The sequence below is a fragment of the Sphaerodactylus townsendi genome, linkage group LG05 (genome assembly GCF_021028975.2).
Source record: "Sphaerodactylus townsendi isolate TG3544 linkage group LG05, MPM_Stown_v2.3, whole genome shotgun sequence".
Lineage (NCBI taxonomy): Eukaryota > Metazoa > Chordata > Lepidosauria > Squamata > Sphaerodactylidae > Sphaerodactylus > Sphaerodactylus townsendi.
Genome location: NC_059429.1, coordinates 11,442,936 through 11,463,109, shown reverse-complemented (window position 1 = coordinate 11,463,109; position 20,174 = coordinate 11,442,936). Strand labels below are relative to the sequence as shown.

Sequence of the window (20,174 nt, the reverse complement as noted above, 5' to 3'; positions counted from 1 at the left end):
AACATTTCAGGGTCGTTTGTGTGTTTTTAAATTTTTTTAGTGTTTTTTACGTTTTGGCCTGCAGGGGGCGCATTTTTAAGGCTAGCGGCACCAAAAATGTTACGGCTAGCGGCCCCCCACCTCCCTCCCAAGGGGTCTGTTGTGGGGAGAGGAAGGGAAAGGAGCTTGCAAGCCACCTTGAGTCTCCCTACCAGAGAGAAAAGCGGGGAATAAATCCAAACTCCTTGAAGTGGAGAGAGAAGCCTTTATCATGACATTTGTTTGAGGCTGTGCTGTGTCAGTCACACATTACACAACCCGGCCTATCTCACAGGCTTGCCTGGGGGTGGAGGGGCAAAGCAGCCAAGCATTGTGCTTGGAAGGGTGGATTAAAAACGTGGTAGGGCAGTGATGGCGAACCTTTTTGAGACCGAGCGCCCAAACTGCAACCCAAAACCCACTTATTTATCGCAAAGTGCCAACATGGCAATTTAACCTGAATACTGAGGTTTTAGTTTAGAAAAAACGGTTGGCTCTGAGGCGTTCGTTACTCGGGAGTAAGCTTGGTGGTAGTCGGTGGCTTTGCTTTGAAGCAACCGTGCAACTCTTCCAACAGGTGAATCACGACCCTAGGAGGGTTTACTCAGAAGCAAGCCCCACGGCCAGCAACCGAGCTTACTCCCAGGTAAAGGATCGCTCTTTAGTTCGCATGAAAATTGGTGAGGTTTAACAGCACTTAACAGGGTTACCTACACTGCTTCCCCAAAACTAGGTCTTAGGTTTAATGCTAATAATCGAGCCCAGCGGCCCAGGCCAGCCTAGATGTGTGTGTGGGAGGGGTGGTGGGGGCGACTCTGTACGTGCCCACAGAGAGGGCTCTGAGTGCCACCTCTGGCACCCGTGCCATAGGTTCGCCACCACTGTGGTAGGGTCTGCCCATTCATTATCTTTGGACAGCGACCAAACCAGCTTTTTCATTTCTCTTGATCCAGTCATCTCACTTAGGGAAGGCAAATGCTTTCCTGGTCCCGAGCAAAGGCCACCTCTGCAAATGCAAAGGCTTTCCTGGTCGGGAGGAAAGGTCCATTAGCAATCAATCTCCTAATTTATTTTCTCCTTGCTCCCACCCCAAAGTATACGCCAGAACCCTCTGCCTTGCTTGGGGAATCTGTGAGCTGGAATGTTTAAATCTTCTGTCTCAGCAAGGGACAAAATACTTGAAGAGCAATTCTAAAGTACCAGTCGTTAATAATAAAACACCCCCCCCCCCCAAGGACACGACACGAAAATTAGCATTCGCATCACAAAAGGTCAAAGTTCCTCAGTGGAGGAACTCTTTGGTTTCCTGAACTTTGTTTTCCTAAACTTTCCTGAACTTTGTTTTCCTAAACTCTTTGTTTTCCTGAAGGACGAATGAGGAGGGGACCCAGATTCATTTAGGGCAGTGATGGCGGACCTTTTCGAGACCGAGCGCCCAAATTTGCAACCCAAAACCCACTTATTTATCGCAAAGGGCCGACACGGCAATTTAACCTGAACACTGAGGTTTTAGTTTAGAAAAAAAAACAGTTGACTCCAAGGCGTGTGTTACTCGGGAGTAAGCTTGGTGGTAGTCGATGGCTTTGCTTTGAAGCAACCGTGCAACTCTCCCAATGGGTGAATCACGACCCTAAGAGGGTTTACTCAGAAGCAAGCCCCATTGCCAGCAACCGAGCTTCCTCCCAGGTAAAGGATCGCGCTTTAGTTCTTCACATGAAAATCGGTGGGGTTTAACAGCGCTTGACAGGGTTACCTACGCTGCTTCCCCAAAACTAGGTCTTAGGTTTAATGCTAATAATCAAGCCCAGCGGCCCAGGCCAGCCTAGATGTGTGGGGAGGGGGCGACTCTGTTTGTGTGCGCCCACAGAGAGGGCTCTGAGTGCCACCTCTGGCACCCGTGCCATAGGTTCGCCACCACGGATTTAGGGCAATGACGGTGAACCTTTTCGGCTCGGCTAGTCAAAAATCCAGAAACCTAACTTGACTCTGCTGGTGTGTCACCACCCCAGCCTGAAGAAAAGCATAATGCCTCCTGGGACAGCGCTGCTATGCTCTCAACTGGGGCCAGATGTGGGACCTCCTCACCCAAAACGTCATGGCATGTATCCTTTGACACGTGTGTCTTAGGTTCGCCATCGCTGGGTTAGGGGATCGGGGTCCACAGGAGCAAAGTTTACTGTGGATCAGAATACCCTTCGGTTTTCACTGCCGGGAAAACTCCAATTGACACGGCAGAGGGGTGAAGAAATGAACAATGGTGGAAGATTTTGGACTCGTGACGTTTGACCCCTTCTGGGAAAAGCTGGGTGTTCCAGGTCTTTGTGTGCGTATACAGCAACTTTTGAAACTTACTGTCAAAGTTCAGATTCTCTAAGCTGCAGAGAGAGGGAGAAACAAAATTAATGGTTGACAACTTCGCAGTAGCTCCAGATGGTGAACGTTGAATTATGTATTGTCGAAGGCTTTCGCGGCCGGAGTCACAGGGGTGGTGTGTGGTTTCCGGGCTGCATGGCCGTGTTCTAGCAGCATTCTCTCCCGATGTTTTGCCTGCATCTGTGGCTGGCATCTTCAGAGGATCTGAATCCTCTGAATCTTCAGATCCTCTGAAGATGCCAGCCACAGATGCAGATGAAACGTCAGGAGAGAAGCATAAGCATCAGCATTTTATTGTCATTGTGCACGCACAACGAAATTTACAGCAGCATTCCTTGATGCACACAATTTCAGACTCATACATCATCCTCACTTTCCCCTTCCTCCACCCATCCCTACACAGCCCCAAACACATCAACACGAAGAATGCTGCTAGAACACGGCCATACAGCCCGGAAACCACACAGCACCCCAACGTTGAATTCATTTATTGTCGAAGGCTTTCACGGCCGGATTCAACTGGTCGTGGTGGGTTTTCCAGGCTGTGTGGCCGTGGTCTAGTGGACCCAGAAAACCCACCACAACCAGTTGAATTAATTGTCTTGGCAGATCCAGCGTGTTTTTTTTCCAACGGTGGATGCACGATGCCACTAGCAAAACGTGAAGGTGTGTGACTTGGTTATTCAGTAATAATGGGTTTTAAGTTACGGGCAGAAAGGTTCCAGCTGGCTATTAAGGAAAAAAATTATAGTAAGAGTAGTTCAGCTGCCTAGAAGGCGATGAGATCCCTCTCACTGGCAGTCTTTAATCAGCGGCTGGACAAACGCTTGTCCGGGATGTTCTAGGCTCGTGATGGCGAACCTTTTCGAGACCAAGTGCCCAAATTGCAATCCAAAACCCACTTATTTATCGCAAAGGGCCAACACGGCAATTTAACCTGAATACTGAGGTTTTAGTTTAGAAAAAAATAGTTGGCTCTGAGGTGTGCGTTACTCAGGAGTAAGCTTGGTGGTAGTCGGTGGCTTTGCTTTGAAGCAACCACACAACTCTTCCAATGGGTGAATCATGACCCTAGGAGGGTTTACTCAGAAGCAAGCCCCATTGCCAGCAACTGAGTTTACTCCCAGGTAAAGGATTGCGCTTTAGTTCTTCGCATGAAAATCAGTGGGGTTTAACAGCGCTTAACAGGGTTACCTCCACTGCTTCCCCAAAACTAGGTTTAATACTAATAATCGAGCCCAGCGGCCCAGGCCAGCCTAGATGTGTGGGGGGGGGGGCACTCTGTTTGCGCGTGCCCATAGAGAGGGCTCTGAGTGCCACCTCTGGCACCCGTGCCATAGGTTCGCCACCACTGTTCTAGGCTGATCCTGCATTGAGCAAGCATTAGACTAGAAGGCCTGTATGGCCCCTTCCAACTCTATGATTCTAGAGTACTTCTGGTTATGGGAGTTCTGCTACAGCTGCCATGTTGAATGCCCACCGATAGAATTTTCTTCTACGAATGTCTCTGATTTGTTTTTTCGAGCCTTCAGAGCAAGGGACTCTGCCACATTTTACGCTAGAGAATTCTGTAAGTTAACGACGTGTGGAGACATCGCCCTGGCCCAGACCTATCTTGAACTAGAAGACCTCTGTGAGTGTGTGTCAAGTGCCATCCATGGTGATTTCCCATCCAAGTACCAGCCCTGCTGTCATCTGACGGGATCAGGCTATTCCTCCTCGATGAAATCTGTTCATCCCCCAAATTCTCGGTGATGCTTATCAGGTTCCGTAACTCCTCTGTGGCGTCTTCCCAGCCTCAGGAGCACCTGAGCCTTGAGAATTCTCCCAACCTTAGGGATGCTAGATGTAGCAATGACCATTCCCCCCCTGTACACACCAATTAGCATTGCTTGTCACAATCTCTGTAGGAGCAGCAGTGGCGTAGGAGGTTAAGAGCTCGTGTATCTAATCTGGAGGAACCGGATTTGATTCCCAGCTCTGCCGCCTGAGCTGTGGAGGCTTATCTGGGGAATTCAAATTAGCCTGTACACTCCCACACACGCCAGCTGGGTGACCTTGGGCTAGTCACAGCTTCTCGGAGCTCTCTCAGCCCCACCTACCTCACAGGGTGTTTGTTGTGAGGGGGGAAGGGCAAGGAGATTGGAAGCCCCTTTGAGTCTCCTGCAGGAGAGAAAGGGGGGATATAAATCCAAACTCTTCTTCTCACAGCCTGGTTTTAACTGATGCTTAATGACTTTATCCCTGAATGGCAAACAGCCTTTTGTAAGTGGTTTTGGTAAGTCTAAGAGCCAGCACGGTGTAGTGGTTAAGAGCAAAGTGGTCTCTAATCCGGATAACCGAATTTGATGCTCCTCTCCTCCGCATGAGCGGCAGACTCTTATCTGGTGAATCAGATTTGTTTCCCCACTCCTACATTCCTGCTGCGTAACCTTGAGCTAGGCACAGTTCTCTCCGAACTGTCTCAGCCCCACCTGCCTCACAAGGTGTCTGTTGTGGGGAGAGGAGAGCTTGTAAGCCGCCTTGAGTCTCCTTACAGAACAGAAAGGCGGAGTATAAATCCAAACTCTTCTTCTAAGTTTGGATCCAGAGTCTTTTCCGATTCTTGCTTCATCGTGTGATTCCTCTCTCTTTTTGAGGGCTTAAGGTGCTACAGGGGGAAAAGAGAAGCAAGACCCTGTCCCCTTCCCTACCCCTAGAGCAGTGGATATTAACCTTTTCGGTGACCGAGCGCCCAAATGGCAAACTCCAAAACCTAATTTATTCTATCGCGAAAGGGCCAAATACAGGGTGCAAATTTAAATCCCTGAATACTGAGGTTTTAGTTTAGAAAAAACAGTTGGCTCTGAGGCGTGTGTTACTCAGGAGTAAGCTTGGTGGTAGTCAGTGGCTTTGCTTTGAAGCAACCGTGCAACTCTTCCAACGGGTGAATCACGACCCTAGGAGGGTTTACTCAGAAGCAAGCCCCATTGCCAGCAACCGAGTTTACTCTCAGGTAAAGGATTGCGCTTTATTTCTTCGCATGAAAATCAGTGGGGTTTAACAGCGCTTAACAGGGTTACCTACACTGTTTCCCCAAAACTAGGTCTTAGGTTTAATGCTAATAATCAAGCCCAGCAGCCCAGGCCAGCCTAGATGTGTGTGTGTGGGGGGGGGGCACTCTGTTTGCGCGTGCCCACAGAGAGGGCTCTGAGTGCCACCTCTGGCACCCGTACCATAGGTTCGCCACCACTGCCCTAGAGTTAACAACCCCTCCCTGGGGGAAACCAGGAGAAAATGGCAGATTTTGAAAGGAGCGCACTCTATGGTTTTACATCCCTTCTGAGCTCCCTTTTCTCGTCAAATATTGCCCTGACCTGACTCTGCCCCCAAATTTTCCAGCACAGCCCTAAGCTGAAGACGGCGCCATGGTCTGTTACTTAGGCCAGAGACAAGGTATTTGACAGGAAAGCTATGGGTCAGGGAAGGTTTCTGTTTACCTATGTACAGAGGTGGGATCCAGCAGGTTCTCACAGGTTCCCGAGAGTAGGTTACTCATTATTTGTGTGTGCCGAGAGGGGGTTACTAATTGGTGATTTTGCCACGTGGTTTTTGCCTTCGTTACGCCCCTCCTCTCAGCAGTAGCGCGCAGAACTTGAAGCAGTCTAGCAGGAGGTGCACCGGCGTGCGTGGCAGCCTGCGCCTGCGTGCATTCGTTTCCCGCCCAAGGACCGGCGCAGCGGCTGCATTCTTGCCAAGCCCCGCCCAGGAATGCCCCGCCCCAGAATGCCCGGCCACGCCCCCGTCGTGCCCTGGCCAGCCCCGTTGGCGCTATGCCACAGTTTGAATCCCACCACCATGGGAACCTGTTACTAAAATTTTTGGATCCCACCACTGCCTATGTAGGTTGTCGTGTGTCTCTCGACAACTGCAGGCACAGTTGCTGGCATTTCAACTGTCCCCTCCCCACCCCCACCCCCAATTTGGCTGTTGGTTCATGTCTGCAGCCTGACGTTAAAAAACGATGGACACATTTAGATGAGGGAAGCCATCTAAACCACCAACCCATCAGGATATCCCAAGGCAGCGTTCCATCAATGACAGGTAATGTTTTCGAGGTCTGGCACTATCCCTACTTACCTTATGGCTGTGCAGTTGCTGAAAGACATAGAAAAGGGAGAAGTTTTAGCCACAGGCCTGTGTTAAAGGGCCCTCTGCTACGTCCCCTGAACATTTCTCCAGCTGCCTTCTATGTGTAGGATTGTATTCTGTTCTTCGCAGAAGGAAAATGTAGGGTAGGGGCTTGAGTCTGTTTCTGGTGTCACTAGTTTATTTACTGGCCCTATTGCAACTTGGCGGGTACTTGTCCATGCGCGTGGGACCGGAACTCCTCTGAACCCACCCGTATGGGTTTACAACCAGAGGTGGGATCCAGCAGGTTCTCACAGGTTCCCGAGAGTAGGTTACTCGTTATTTGTGTGTGCCGAGAGGGGGTTACTAATTGGTGATTTTGCCACGTGGTTTTTGCCTTCGTTACGCCCCTCCTCTCAGCAGTAGCGCGCAGAACTTGAAGCAGTCTAGCAGGAGGTGCACCGGCGTGCGTGGTAGCCTGCACCTGCGTGCATTCGTTTCCCGCCCAAGGACCAGCGCAGCGGCTGCGTCCTTGCCACAGCCCCCCCCCCAGAATGCCCGGCCACGCCCCTGTCGTGCCCCGCCCAGCCCCATTGGCGCTACGCCACAGTTTGAATCCCACCCCCATGGGAACCTGTTACTAAAATTTTTGGATCCCACCACTGGTTTACAACTGTTCTCTCATCCCGTATCAATTGAAGCACATTTGCTTGGGTATAAGGGCACAAAGCAACAAGCTGCCCCTGCCATTTTGTGACTAGTTCCACCTTCTGGTGATACCCATGTTGTGGCTATAAGGCTATCACATTGTGTCGGAATTCCAGAAGTGCCCACACAAAATGGCTGTGGATGTTGGAAGTGAAGGACCCTGCCCTTTCTCTTAATTTCGGACTTCAGAGGGCGACTTCAGTGGGTCAGAGAGATAGACAGGTCAGGAATCCAAGTGTGCTGCCTTTCTACTACTCCACAGGTGTCAAACTCTAGATGTTATGGACTACAGTTCCCATAATCCCTGGCAGCATGATGCTGGCAGGGGATGATAGGAACTGTAGTCCATAACATCTGGAGGGCCGCGAATTCGACACCTATGTACTACTCTGATGCTATCCCTTTGATATGTAGACTGCCTCTCTTATGGAATCTTTCTTCTGGCTGATACCTTCTCTGCATACTCTCTTCTCTAGCGCTGAACATACCTCCAGTTAGATTAGAATCCTGCTCTACAGTTGTCCCTTCCACATTGTGGGGTTAAAGAGGGCATAATCATTGGGCCCCCCCATGATCTGGAAAACTGCGTAAAACTCGAGATGCCAAGATCACTGCGAAATCCGCGTGAGATTGCTGCGAACGCAAGCTTTGAACCGCGGTTCTTTTACTGCAGATTTAATTTCAGGGGGGGAAATTGTGCAGCTGTTCGTTAATTTTAGTAAACGATTGTGCCATTAAAATTCCCATTTACAGTACTTTCTCGTGCTGAACCGCAATAATACCGAAAACACGATCGGGAAAGTCGCGATGTGGAAGGGACAACTGCACTCCGTCCTGCGTAGAATGAAGTTCCTTGCACATAAAAGACTCGCGTGAGTTTTGCAAAAACAAATCGGCTCTGTGCCCAACTCTGTTTCTCAGAAGCACACACAAACTCTGCTGACCTGACACTCCCTGGTTCCGAGGGATCGGGGAACACATCACTTACCTAAAGATGGGGATTTCCTTCAGGGCTACCGCCAACTTTGCAGGTGTCCTGTGGAAGCAAATGGAAGCTTTTAGAAGGTGCTGTTTGTTAAGGGAGAGGCCTATCCAACTCTGATACATGTTAAGCTTGCCCCTGGTTCTGCCTATGGAATGGCATTGGGTAAGTGGCCGAGCTATTTGCCACCCAACCTCTTGCCACAGCAAGGAGCAGCAGTGGCGTAGGAGGTTAAGAGCTCGTGTATCTAATCTGGAGGAACCGGGTTTGATTCCCCGCTCTGCTGCCTGAGCTGTGGAGGCTTATCTGGGGAATTCAGATTAGCCTATACACTCCCGCCCACCTCACAGGGTGTTTGTTGTGAGGGGGGAAGGACAAGGAGATTGTAAACCCCTTTGAGTCTCCTGCAGGAGAGAAAGGGGGGATAGAAATCCAAACTCTTCTTCTATTTATCGGCTGCCCAAACTGCTCTTGCTGGGATCGGGGACCCGAACCACCTCAGAGGCCTCTGTTGTGACCTGTCATTGCTTAGTGCAGGGGTCCCCAATGGTGCCTCTTTCCTGGCACCTGCAAAGTGTTTATAGAAAGTGAGCAAGGCCCGGTAGGGCTTTTTCCTTGACAGGCTTCTGGACATTGGAAATTTGGCTGTGCTTTTTTTAACAAGAGGTTGCTGTGGCAGCAATTGCTGCCATACCACAGGGATCTTCACCGTGCGACTGAAATTCAGGCAGCCATTTTATGTGGCAGCTGTTTTTGTGGCAGCTGTTTTTGTGGCTTGGTCCACCATGCTGTGACAGGATTCCAACAATGCCTGCTCAAAAAGATTGGGTGCACCTGGCCAAGGGGAAATGGATGTGTCTCTTTCTGAGCGCGTGGGTCTCAGAGTTCCCAGCTCTGGGTTGGGAATTATCTGGAGATTTTGGGGGTGGAGCCTGAGGAAAACAAGGTTTGGGGAGGGAAGGACCTCAGCAGGATATGACGCCATGGATTCCACCTTTCCAAAGTGGTCACTTTCTCCAAGGGATGTGATCTCTGCCACCTGGTGATAGGCAACCCAAGTTTTCAAACTTGCTCCATATAATACTGACCTTTTGAAGACTAGCTATTTGTGCCGGCTACCAGTTAAGTTTCTGGATCCCGGTCAAGGCCTTGTTTTGGGTCTCCTGAGCGTTAGGAGGCCTCTGACGGGATTCTCAGAAAGATCCACCTTTTTAGTTTTAAACTGCAGCTGGGCAGGTCAGGGTTAGGGTTAGGGTTAGGGTTAGGTTGCTTCACAATATGGGCATTCTCCCCTGATGAGGGCTGCCCATTTCCATGTTGCTTGGAGCCTCAAGTCATCACCTTTTGATTTAAATGTGGGCAACCAACCAAAGATGCTGAAAAGATGCCTCTCTACCACCCAGAGTCCCAGCTCCTCTTCGAACACTGTATCATTCTCCAAATGCAGCCAGCATCCTTTGGGAGTCTGCAGTACACAGAAGGTGTCACAAGCACCGAGTTGGTTGTGTATGGTAAAATGTGTGTTTTGTTGGACAAATAGATCTGGCGTTTTCCACCAGAGGAAGCCAGCTGTGTTTTCCTTCGCTTGTCAGCTATACCATTTCCAGAACGGACTGGCCAGTTAAGTAAGGTGACCAGATGATCACCTTTGTAAACTGGGACGGGCGGATAGGCGGGAGGCTGCGCATGCATGTGTGTGCGCGCAGCCGTAGGAGCGCACTGCCTTCTGGGGCGCTCCCGTTTCCCACCCTGTCACAGGGTGGGAAACAAGAGCGCCCCAGAAGGCAGTGCTCCTGCGGCCACGTGCGCATGCTGCCTTCTGGGCATGCGTGCGCGGCCGCAGGAGCGCACTGCCTTCTGGGGCGCTCCCTGTGACAGGGCAGGAAACCAGGAGCGCCCCAGAAGGCAATGCGCTCCTGCGGCTGCGTGCGCAGGAGGCTGCCGCATTGAATTCAGGGGCGCGCCCCAGAAGGCAGTGCAGCAGCCTTCCAAAAACCGGGACACTTCAAAAAACCCGCAGGACAAAATGTTTTAAGGTGGGACTGTCCCGCCAAAAGCGGGACGTCTGGTCACCATACAGTTAAGGCAAGGATAGAATATCTCTTGGAATTTCAGTGCCTCTTCAGATGGCAGAGATGGTCCTTTTAGAGCAGGGGTGTCCAACTCTGATGTTCACGGAGTACAGTTCCCATCAGCCCCTGTTGGCATGGCCAATTGGATACTCCTGTTCTAGGGGAAATGATTGCTTTGGAGGGTGAACTCTGACAATATACCCCACTGAGCCCCCTCCCTTCCCCAAATACTACTCATCCCAGCCTCTCCTCCCAAACCTGCAAGAATTTCTCAGCTACTTTACGAGAGAGAAACACAACGGATGAGCACAGCTGCAGTAGCTTGGGGCGAAATGATATTAAGTTAGTTTTTATGGTGGCTTTCAAGGTTGGGAAATAATCCTTCTGAGAGTCTGCAAGGAGGAATTTGAACTAGGTAAATAAGATAGGGCACTGGGGGAATTCCTCTCTAGAGATTACTTTCCTTATGAGTCATTCCATGCTAATTGTTTTGCTGGAAGGCACCTATTTTCAACGGCCAGCGAATCAAGAAAGGCTTGGGAAAGGAATACGCTACTTTCTTCTTGGTGTTTTGCAAATCAAACCGAACACTCCAATGTGTTTCCGCTTTTTCTTTGCACTTACTACCCTGTTTCCCCGAAAATAAGACATCCCCTGAGAATAAGACATAGTGGAGGTTTTGCTGAAGTGCGAAATATAAAACATCCCCTGAAAGTAAGACGTAGCAAAGTTTTGGTTTGGAAGCACCAGAGCAGGCAGCTGTGGAGCGGAAAAATAAGACATCCCCTGAAAGTAAGACATAGCGCATCTTTGGGAGCAAAAATTAATATAAGACACTGTCTTATTTTCGGGGAAACACAGTAAGACACAGCCAGAACATTTTGACAAGGTGGAGGCCAATCCGTTCTCCTGGCATCTTCTCATTCCTCCTTTTCCGCATTGCCATGAAACCAGCTGATTCTCCCGGGCCCATTCCGTACAACACAAATAAAACGTTTTCAGGTCGCAAAATAAAACATTTTGCGTTGGAATTCCGCACAGTTTCCCCCCTTTTTTAAAAAATGCAAGACATTTTAATTGTGCTGCGCAGAACGGGCCTCCCTTAAGCCAAGCCAAACCTCTCTTTAACACCGTTTGGAAGCCAACACAACGTTGCCGTCTGTCGCAGGGGGGCTTTCTCACAAGAAGACACACCAGGGCAGTGAGTGTACTTCAGAAGGGGAAAAAATATTCATTACTGACCCACGGCACGTGAGGATTGATGTCCAAACTTACGTCTGCAAATTGTTTCTGAAAGAGAAAAAAGGGTAAAGAGAGAATGTATGGTCAGGAATTGAGAGGGTCTTACACTACCATGCCCTTTTAAAAAAAAACTGGACTGGCAGATATTTACCCGGATGCTTTTCAGCAAAAGCAGACTCCTTCGCTATATTCCTGCCCAACAACAGATGCAGTCAGGGCTGCCAGGACTGAGGGAGGAGGAGGAGGAGGAAGAAGAAGGAGGAGGAGGAGGAGTTTGGATTTATATCCCCCCTTTCTCTCCTGCAGGAGACTCAAAGGGGCTGACAATCTCCTTGCCCTTCCCCCCTCACAACAAACACCCTGTGAGGTAGGTGGGGCTGAGAGAGCTCCGGAAAGCTGTGACTAGCCCAAGGTCACCCAGCTGGCGTGTGCGGGAGTGTACAGGCTAATCTGAATTCCCCAGATAAGCTTCCACAGCTCAAGCGGCAGAGCTGGGAATCAAACCCGGTTCCTCCAGATTAGATCCACGAGCTCCTAACCTCCTACGCCACTGTAGGAAAGACCTAGGACTGTAGGACTGACCTAAGACTGTAGGAAAGACCTACAACATTGATTTTACATAGATCTATAGGGTCTAGTCCCATCCACAAAAGGAATGCACTTTGTACATGCTCCCAAGCTGCAGGGCCTTTCCAGTAAGGGACACATAGTATGTGCTCAGGGGGATACTGACCTTAGATCCCTGTATCTTATATCGCAATGGCGCTCCGCACATACTCTTTTAAAAATCCTAGTTATTCTCCTTCACAAAGGAAAAGCCACCTGCTCAGTTGGTACCTGACCTCCTTTTTAAATCAGAGAGTGGGTGAGGGTAGGGTTGCCTAGAGATTTTATGGGTGGAGCCTCAGGAGGGTGGGGTTTGAGGAGGGGAGGGACTTAAGTAAGGTATGATGCCATAGAGCAGGGGTCTGCAACCTGTGGCTCTCCAGATGTTCATGGACTACAAATTCCATCAGCCCATGCCAGCATGGCCAGGTTGCAGACCCCTGCCATACAGTCCACTTTCCAAAGCAGCCATTTTCTCCAGGTTTCTCTGCGACCCTAGACGCGGCTTCTGTCGTGCGGAAGACCTTTGCGCTCACCGTGGGTTTGCAGGACGTCTCACGGGCTCTGCTTTGGGCAACCGTGAGGGTGACCTTCTGAAGCAGGGGTGGGCAATTATTTTTTCCATGGGGCTGCATAAGAAACAGAAAATATTGTGGAGGACCGGGCCAAAAGGTGGGGGGGGGGGGGGGGGGGGCCTTTTGAATGCCCCGCAGAAGCCGGCAGCCAAGGCAACCAGCTTCTGCGGTGCTTTCAAAGACGCCTCGTTCCCCAGCATGGCAGGGGGGCCAGTCAGGGTCATCCGGCGGGCCGGATGTGGCCTGTGGGCCGTATAATGCCCAGGTCTGTTCTGAAGGGTCAGGCCAATTTGCTCAGGGGGTGGGCACGGTCAATGGCAGAGAACCTGCTTTGATTGCAGAAGGGCCTGGCGTTCAGTCATTGGTAACTCAGATTCAAAGGATTTGGTAGCAGGTGGCGCCGCGAAAGACTCCCGGTTCAGTCTTTGGCGACCGCTCTGAGCGCACAGCAATGACTTTAATGGACTAAGACAGCATCATCTGTTCACAGTGCGGTAGTTTGCGGACAGCTGTGAATCAAGTGCTTTTCTGAGACTGGCTGAAGGTTGTGGACCCTCGGGCATCAGAAGGGGGGTGGTCATTGGTCCCTCCATGACATCTTCCTTCCCCCCAACACAACTCTCTCATGTTCAGGAGTCCTGGCTCTGCTTCCACCAGGGCAGAAAACAGCAGAATTCTCCCCAATCCTTTCCAGGGATCTCCTGTTTCCTGGAGAAGACAGCAAGGTGTCCAGGTTGCCAATTTCCAGGCGGAGCTTGGAATGACAGCCAATCTCCAGAAGGCCAGAGAAATTCCTCTGCAGAAAATGGCTACTTTGGAGGGTGGACACAACAGCATTATGTGTTGCTGGGGTACCTCCCCTCCCCTCCCCAAATCTTCGAGACCGCATCACCCCATACATCCCTACGCGGCCTCTCCGATCGGCGGAGGCCAATTTCCTGGTGGTCCCTGGCCCCTCGGCGATGCGGCTGGCCTCCACACGGGCCAGGACCTTTATGGCCTTGGCCCCGGCCTGGTGGAACGCTCTTTCTCCAGCTGTCCAGGCCCTGCGGGACCTTGGGGAGTTCTGCAGGGCCTGTAAGATGGAGCTGTTCCGCTGGGCCTTTGGAGGAACTAGCCGCCAATAGTGCCCCTTCTTTGGCCCTTAACATCTGGGCCACCAAACATCTAATGAGACTCGCCACGCCTCCCTCTACCGTGGGGAGGGAGGGATTTTATATTATTGGAACGCTGGACGCCACCTTATATCTTGATTTTAACTTTAAATTTAAACCTTGAGTTTTATACTCGGTAAATGCATTGGGAATTTTATCGCTGCTTTTAAATGTTTATTTACTTATATTGTGTTTTAATTGTTGTACACCGCCCAGAGCCCTTTGGGGATGGGGCGGTATAAAAATCAAATAAAATAAATAAATAAACCTCCCCCTCCCCAAGTTCTTACCCCCACCCCCACCCCCACCCCAGGAATTTCCCAACCTGGAGCTGGGAAACCTACAGAGCACCCCCCGTTGTCTTTGTAATGTGTTTTCTTTGCTACTGCCAGGGCACTTAACTGAGGACTTCAGCGAGTCAGTGGCCAACTAGTGGGGCTGGTCAGAGGTGGACGTTTGTAAGGTGCCACCATCCAGTTCTATTCTCCTCGAGAATCCATATTTGTGTCCCAAGTTAGAATAAAAGAGAGCATTTTGCAATTATCTGAGCGCTGTGGAATGCTCAGCACCACAGGATAAGGTTTGGTTAAGTACCGTATATACTCGCATAGAAGTCGAATTTTTCAGCACTTTTTTTGTGCTGAAAAAGCCCCCCTCGACTTATACGCGAGTCAGGTGTATTTTAAAAAACATTTTAGGGTTTTTACTTTGTTGACCGCCAGGGGGTGCAGTTTTTAGGCTAGTGGCACCACAATTTCAGGGATTTTTCAAGAGATTCTCCTGATGACACCAACCAAGTTTGGTAAAGTTTGGTTCAGAGGGTCCAAAATTATGGACCCTCAAAGGGGGTGCCCCCATCCCCCACTGTTTCCAATGGGAGCTAATACTAGATGGGGCTACATTTTGAGGGTCCATAACTTTGGACCCCCCTGAACCAAACTTCACCAAACCTGGGTGGTTTCATCAGGAGGGTCTCCTAAAGATACTCTGAAATGTTGGTACTGCTAACATAAACATTCCTCCCCTGACCAAAAACCCAGTTTTGAAGGATTTTAACTCTTGTGTTTTAGCTTGGTTGCTGGTTGAGCTAAAGTTTTTGTACTTTTAAAGTTATTGTTGAGACCATATTGTTTTTGTTGACCCTTTTCCCACTTACAGAGCTAGTTTACTGTTTTTCTTTGAAATAAATATTCAAAAACATTTAACCTACTGATGCCTCAATTAATGTAATTTTATTGGTATCTATTTTTATTTTTGAAATTTACCAGTAACTGCTGCATTTCCCACCCTCGACTTATCGGCGAGTCAATAAGTTTTCCTAGTTTTTGTGGTAAAATTAGGTGCCTCGACTTATATGCAGGTCGACTTATACATGAGTATATACGGTATTTATTTAATAAAACAAACAAATAAATACACAACCAAACCTTATTCTGGCCTGACTTTGTGACCCTGCTTTTCCCAGCCAAAGACCGAGCTCAGAGCAGCTTATACACATTATAAAAAAAAAATACAAACAATAAAATTCAACCTGAAAGTAATCACTAACAATCTCAATATTAGAATTGAATTAATCCTATATATCCAATGATGGTAAACTGGCAATTTACAATTTCCATAGGCTCCGATATGGGTCCTGGTATAAAAGCTACGTTTCCTCCCCCCAATTTAAATTAGTTTTCAATTTTACCCCAAGGGGGGTGGGGTGGCTAAGGAGGGGGGGGCAGATTTTAGGAGGCCAGAAAGTTGGACAACACCGTAGTTGCCTCAACCAAAGACATCCGCATCTTGCTGACCCTGCCGAACTGAGGTAAATCCCACAGGGCCTTGGGCGATAGAGAGTTTCACCAGGTTACCAACTCTGCACTGGAAAATTCCTGGAGAGTTGGGGTGGAGCCTGGGGAAGGTGGAGTTTGCGGAGAGGAGGAGTCTCAGCAGGATAGAACACCATAGACTCCACCCTCCAAAGCAGCCATTTTCTCCGCGGCAACTGATCCCTCTCATCTGGAGATCAGTTGGAATTCTGGGAGATTTCTAGGCCCATTCTGGAAATTGGCAATTCTAGTCCAAAAGCCCAACCAGTCAACTATGAATTCAGGTTTTCTTTGCCAGTAAGGCCGCTTTGGTTCAGAAGAGGGAATTACTGGTATTTTTGGCCCAATTTAGACTCTGCCATGCATGTTCACCCTATAAGGCAAGGGACATTGTGCCGAACATGTGCAGCCAGTTCACGCTATTGGTCTGTCTCATCAGTGCTCTCAACAGAGGATTTTCCCTCTGTCTGCTACCCACTTTGGGTGAAGAACTGAACCAGGGACCTTCCGCATGCCAAAGAGATGTTTAAGCTTTGAGCTACGGGGTTTTCTATCTTGAAGTAGAAGGGCGTGTCTGCCCATTCCCGCCTCCTACCCAATCCATCTCTGTGGAGCATGTACCTTGGTGTTGACTTACATGTAGGCATACAGGTCTTTCAGGGCATTTTCCCATTCTCTTGAGGACCTGTTGGAGAAACAGAAACATGGGATCTGTACACAAGATGTGGCTGGCAACACTGGGCTTTGCTGCATCCTCATTCTCCTTGCTTCTCCTTTTCTGTTTCTTCAGGGGGGGGGGGCAGTTCAGTTTCGAGCACGTTTTGCTCCCTCCAGTAGTAGATTAATGATCACACAGGTTTAACTCCAGCGTATCTCCCTGGAGATTTAAACTGCAGGTTTTTATGTTGGACTTAACCCTGTGTTACATGAAATTGCCACTAGAGGGAGCAGAACATGTGCAGAACTGGGAAGCCCCCAGAAACAGGACCTTAGAAGCAAAGAAAATGAGAATGTGGAAAAGTCCTCTGTATAGAAGCCAGCAGCAGCCAAGGGTCGGGGGTGGGGTGGGGGGCTGGCTGGGTGCTGTTATGCTCGCAGAGGAGTCTGGCTAAGCAAAGTTTGCTTGGTTATGGTTATGGATCATGGCAAAATTCTGTGTTGTGATTCAGGAATGACCGAAGAAACCTCAGCAGAATCTAGAAAAACCCATTTGCCCAAAGCTCTGTATACGCATCAAACAGGCATGCTGGGGGGAAATGGCGCCCGGAGACAACTCCTTCTCGGGCGCCCCGCCCCCAGCCTCAGGCCCCGCCCCCGGCCTCCATGCAGGCCGGCTTTTGAAAGGGCCCCCCTATCAGCAGTGTTTAAAGCGGAATCACTCTGGTAAGATGAGAAGGTCTATAGTCTTCTTGCACTCACTGCAGCCTCCTACCACACTTGGAAAATAATACTCTCCACGCAAGATGTTCTTTCCATAGTTCTCTCTAGCATCTCCTGGAAACTTTGTGGTTCCACCCAGGTCTGGCACATTCTGACTACTTCTGTAGACCCATACCTTTCTGGTGGTATACATTTGTTTTCCCTATCTGGTCTTCTGGGGAAATCAACACTATATTGTTTCTCTTCCTCTTTTTTAGTATCTGAACTGCTTTCTCCTTCTTTTTCAGTACCTGAACTTCTTTCTCCTTCGCATATTTAGGAATATTAGAGTGACCTTGATCTGGGGAAGTTGGTGTGCTCTTATCACTAACTTCAGCACCTGCTGGCTGCTCAGTTATAGGTAGAAATACTTCTGAATTTGCATGGACATGTTCCCACCCTGAATGCCTCTCAAAATTGGCACTTGAGATTACAACTTTTCCATCACCCAAAGTAAATCTGTAACCTTTACAATTTTGAGCATAACCAACAAATCTTAGTTTCATCCACTTCTGTTTTCCCTTCAGCCTTTGTGCACTGGGAATGAACACATTTGCAAAGCTTCCAAACCTTCTAATGTATTTTAGGGATAGTTTCTTCCCAAATAGCATGAAATGTGGAGTCTCATTTATGCTTGAACTCCATAAGCGATTGATCACATGTGTTGCAGTACAGCTTTCCCCCCAGTAATGAAAAGGTAGTTTAGCATCCTGGAGCATACAATCCTGCATCACCTGCAAAATTCCCAACCTTCTCTCTGAAATTCCATTCTCCTGAGGTGTGTAAGGTTGGTTCGTCTGTGCACAATCCCTTTTGCTTCTAACCAAGACTGGAATTTGTTACTCATGAACTCTTCACCATAGTCTGTTTGTAGACTTGCCACCTTATAGGGAAATTTTCTTTCTATCATGGCAACCCAGTTTTTAAACTTTTCAAATGCCTCTGACTTGTATTTAAGTAGTAAACAATATGAGTACCTGAAGTAATCATCTACTATTAAGAGTATATACTGAGCATTTCCTTGACTAGGCATGGTTTTTCACAACCATGGTTTTTCTGTCTGTCTATTGCTCACTTTTGATACAGGGTAGGACTTTACCTTTCATCCACTGCACACAGAGCATTCTAGGTAGTGTTTACAGGGTTTTACATCAATATCACAGACCTTTGCTAGTTGCTTAATTGTGGACCACCCTGCATGTCCAAGTACACGGTGCAATTCAGGAACACAGTTATCATGCAATAGCTTGTTAGTCAAACTAGACAGTTGTTTTATACTTCCACTGCCTTTTGGAATCATATGACATAACATATCTTTCAGTTGCCCTTTTGCACAATTAACATTTTGCTTGTTTACAAAGCACATATCATTTTTAAATTCAACTCTATATCCCTCTTGAGTTAAACATCCCACGCTCAGTAGGCAAAAGTCAAGTTGCGGAACAAACAGGACATTATTTAGGTTTTTGCCAAGGGAAGGCACATATGCTGTCTCTTGCACTGAAACCTCTGTTTTTGATCCATCTGCTAGACTCACGTGAGAAATAGTTGCTGCAGTCACATCTTGGAGTAGACGTCTGTTGTTGACACAGTGTGCTGTGCAGGCACTGTCCATTAACCAGGAACTCTGTTGATCCTCAGAAGCTTTGTTTACCAGCATAGCAGATTCATTTTGCTTGTAGCTTTTACATCTCCCTTTCTGCCCCTTGTATCGCCTTCTTACTTCTGGCATCAGGACAATTCCGGGCTAGGTGATCTATGGATCCACAGGAGAAACACCTTCTCACTGAATAGATTTTGACAGGCATTGTCTCTGGAGTTGCAGGTCTCACATCAGAGCATGCCTGTTAGCTGGCTCTCTCTTTCTGAGGCTTGACTTTCCTTTTGATAATTTCTTTGCTGTTGACTTTCTAGCAGTTTTGCACTCATGAAGGACAGAGCCAGGTCCTCTTCTTTAACACTCTGCAAACTGTAGACTAACTGATACCAGCTTCCATCCAGAGAGGATAAAATGATGTAGGCTTTATGTGACTCAGGAAAAGTCATTCCTCTGTCTTCTAGTTGAGCAAACAACAATCTCATTTGCTGTAGGTGAGAAGACACACACTCACCCGCCTTTAACTTGCAGTTGTACAGTCTTCTGGCAATTAGCATTTTGGAGCCAGATGTATCTTGCTGATAAATTTTCTTCAGTGATTCCCAGGACTTCTTTGCACTGACAGAGTCTCTAACATACAGGAGCTGAGACTTCTCCACAGCTAGGATTATTGATGCACGGGCTTTATCATCTGCTCGCTTACCATCTGTATCATCAGCTGCTGGAGCTGTCTGCACCACTGTCCATAAATTTTCTCTGTAATTTCTCTGCATCTTGCAAGCCCAGGACATATAGTTGCTTGCATTGAGTTGCTCGAAGGGCATACTTGCTGCTGCAAACGCCATCTTCAGCTCTGTTCCAAACTGCTGCACCACAGCTCACAATTTAGACTGTTTCTTCTCTCCTACTCCTGAGTAGACCTGAATTCTGGGCCCATGACCTATCAGCAGAGTTTAAAGCAGAGTCACTCTGGTAAGGTGAGAAGGTCTATAGTCTTCTTGCACTCACTGCAGCCTCCTACCACACTTGGAAAAGAATACTCTCCACGCAAGATTTTCTTTCCATAGGAAGGTTTTACTTTAGCAGTTGCAAGTTTGCACAAGTCTATGCTATACAAGACTATGAAGCTATACAGAACTCCCCAGCAAGAACAAAGTTGAACACACAGTGAATTTAACACTCTGAACTCAGACTCAGACTCTGTCACTGAACATAGCATATACAATGCATTGCTTATACATCCAACAAGGATACTTTTCTTTGCCCCGGCAACAGCCTCTCATTGCTCTAGAGCAGAGGTGGGATCCAATCAGTTCTCACCACTTCTCTAGAAGTGGTTACTAATTTTTTCTGAGTGCCGAGAAGGGGTTACTAAAGCAACCTCCCTGCCCAATAGGGACTAGAGGTGCGTGTGTGCGGTGGTACCACTGTTTGAATCCCACCACTGTTTGAATCCCACCACCATCGGAACCTGTTATTAAAATTTTTGGATCCCACCACTGGT

The 20,174-nt window shown here is 48.5% G+C and overlaps 1 protein-coding gene across 1 annotated transcript in view; it reads right to left on the bottom strand.

Annotated features, from left to right (window-relative positions):
* IZUMO4 (IZUMO family member 4) overlaps positions 1-20,174 on the bottom strand; it is a 43,567-nt gene that overhangs the window by 6,941 nt on the left and 16,452 nt on the right. The window contains exons 6-10 of the mRNA XM_048497767.1: positions 16,292-16,339; positions 11,539-11,553; positions 8,198-8,245; positions 6,511-6,528; positions 2,371-2,393 (exon numbers count right to left, since the gene is read on the bottom strand). Coding sequence (XP_048353724.1) covers positions 2,371-2,393; positions 6,511-6,528; positions 8,198-8,245; positions 11,539-11,553; positions 16,292-16,339 — 152 coding nt within the window. The remainder of the gene's footprint in view (positions 1-2,370; positions 2,394-6,510; positions 6,529-8,197; positions 8,246-11,538; positions 11,554-16,291; positions 16,340-20,174) is intronic.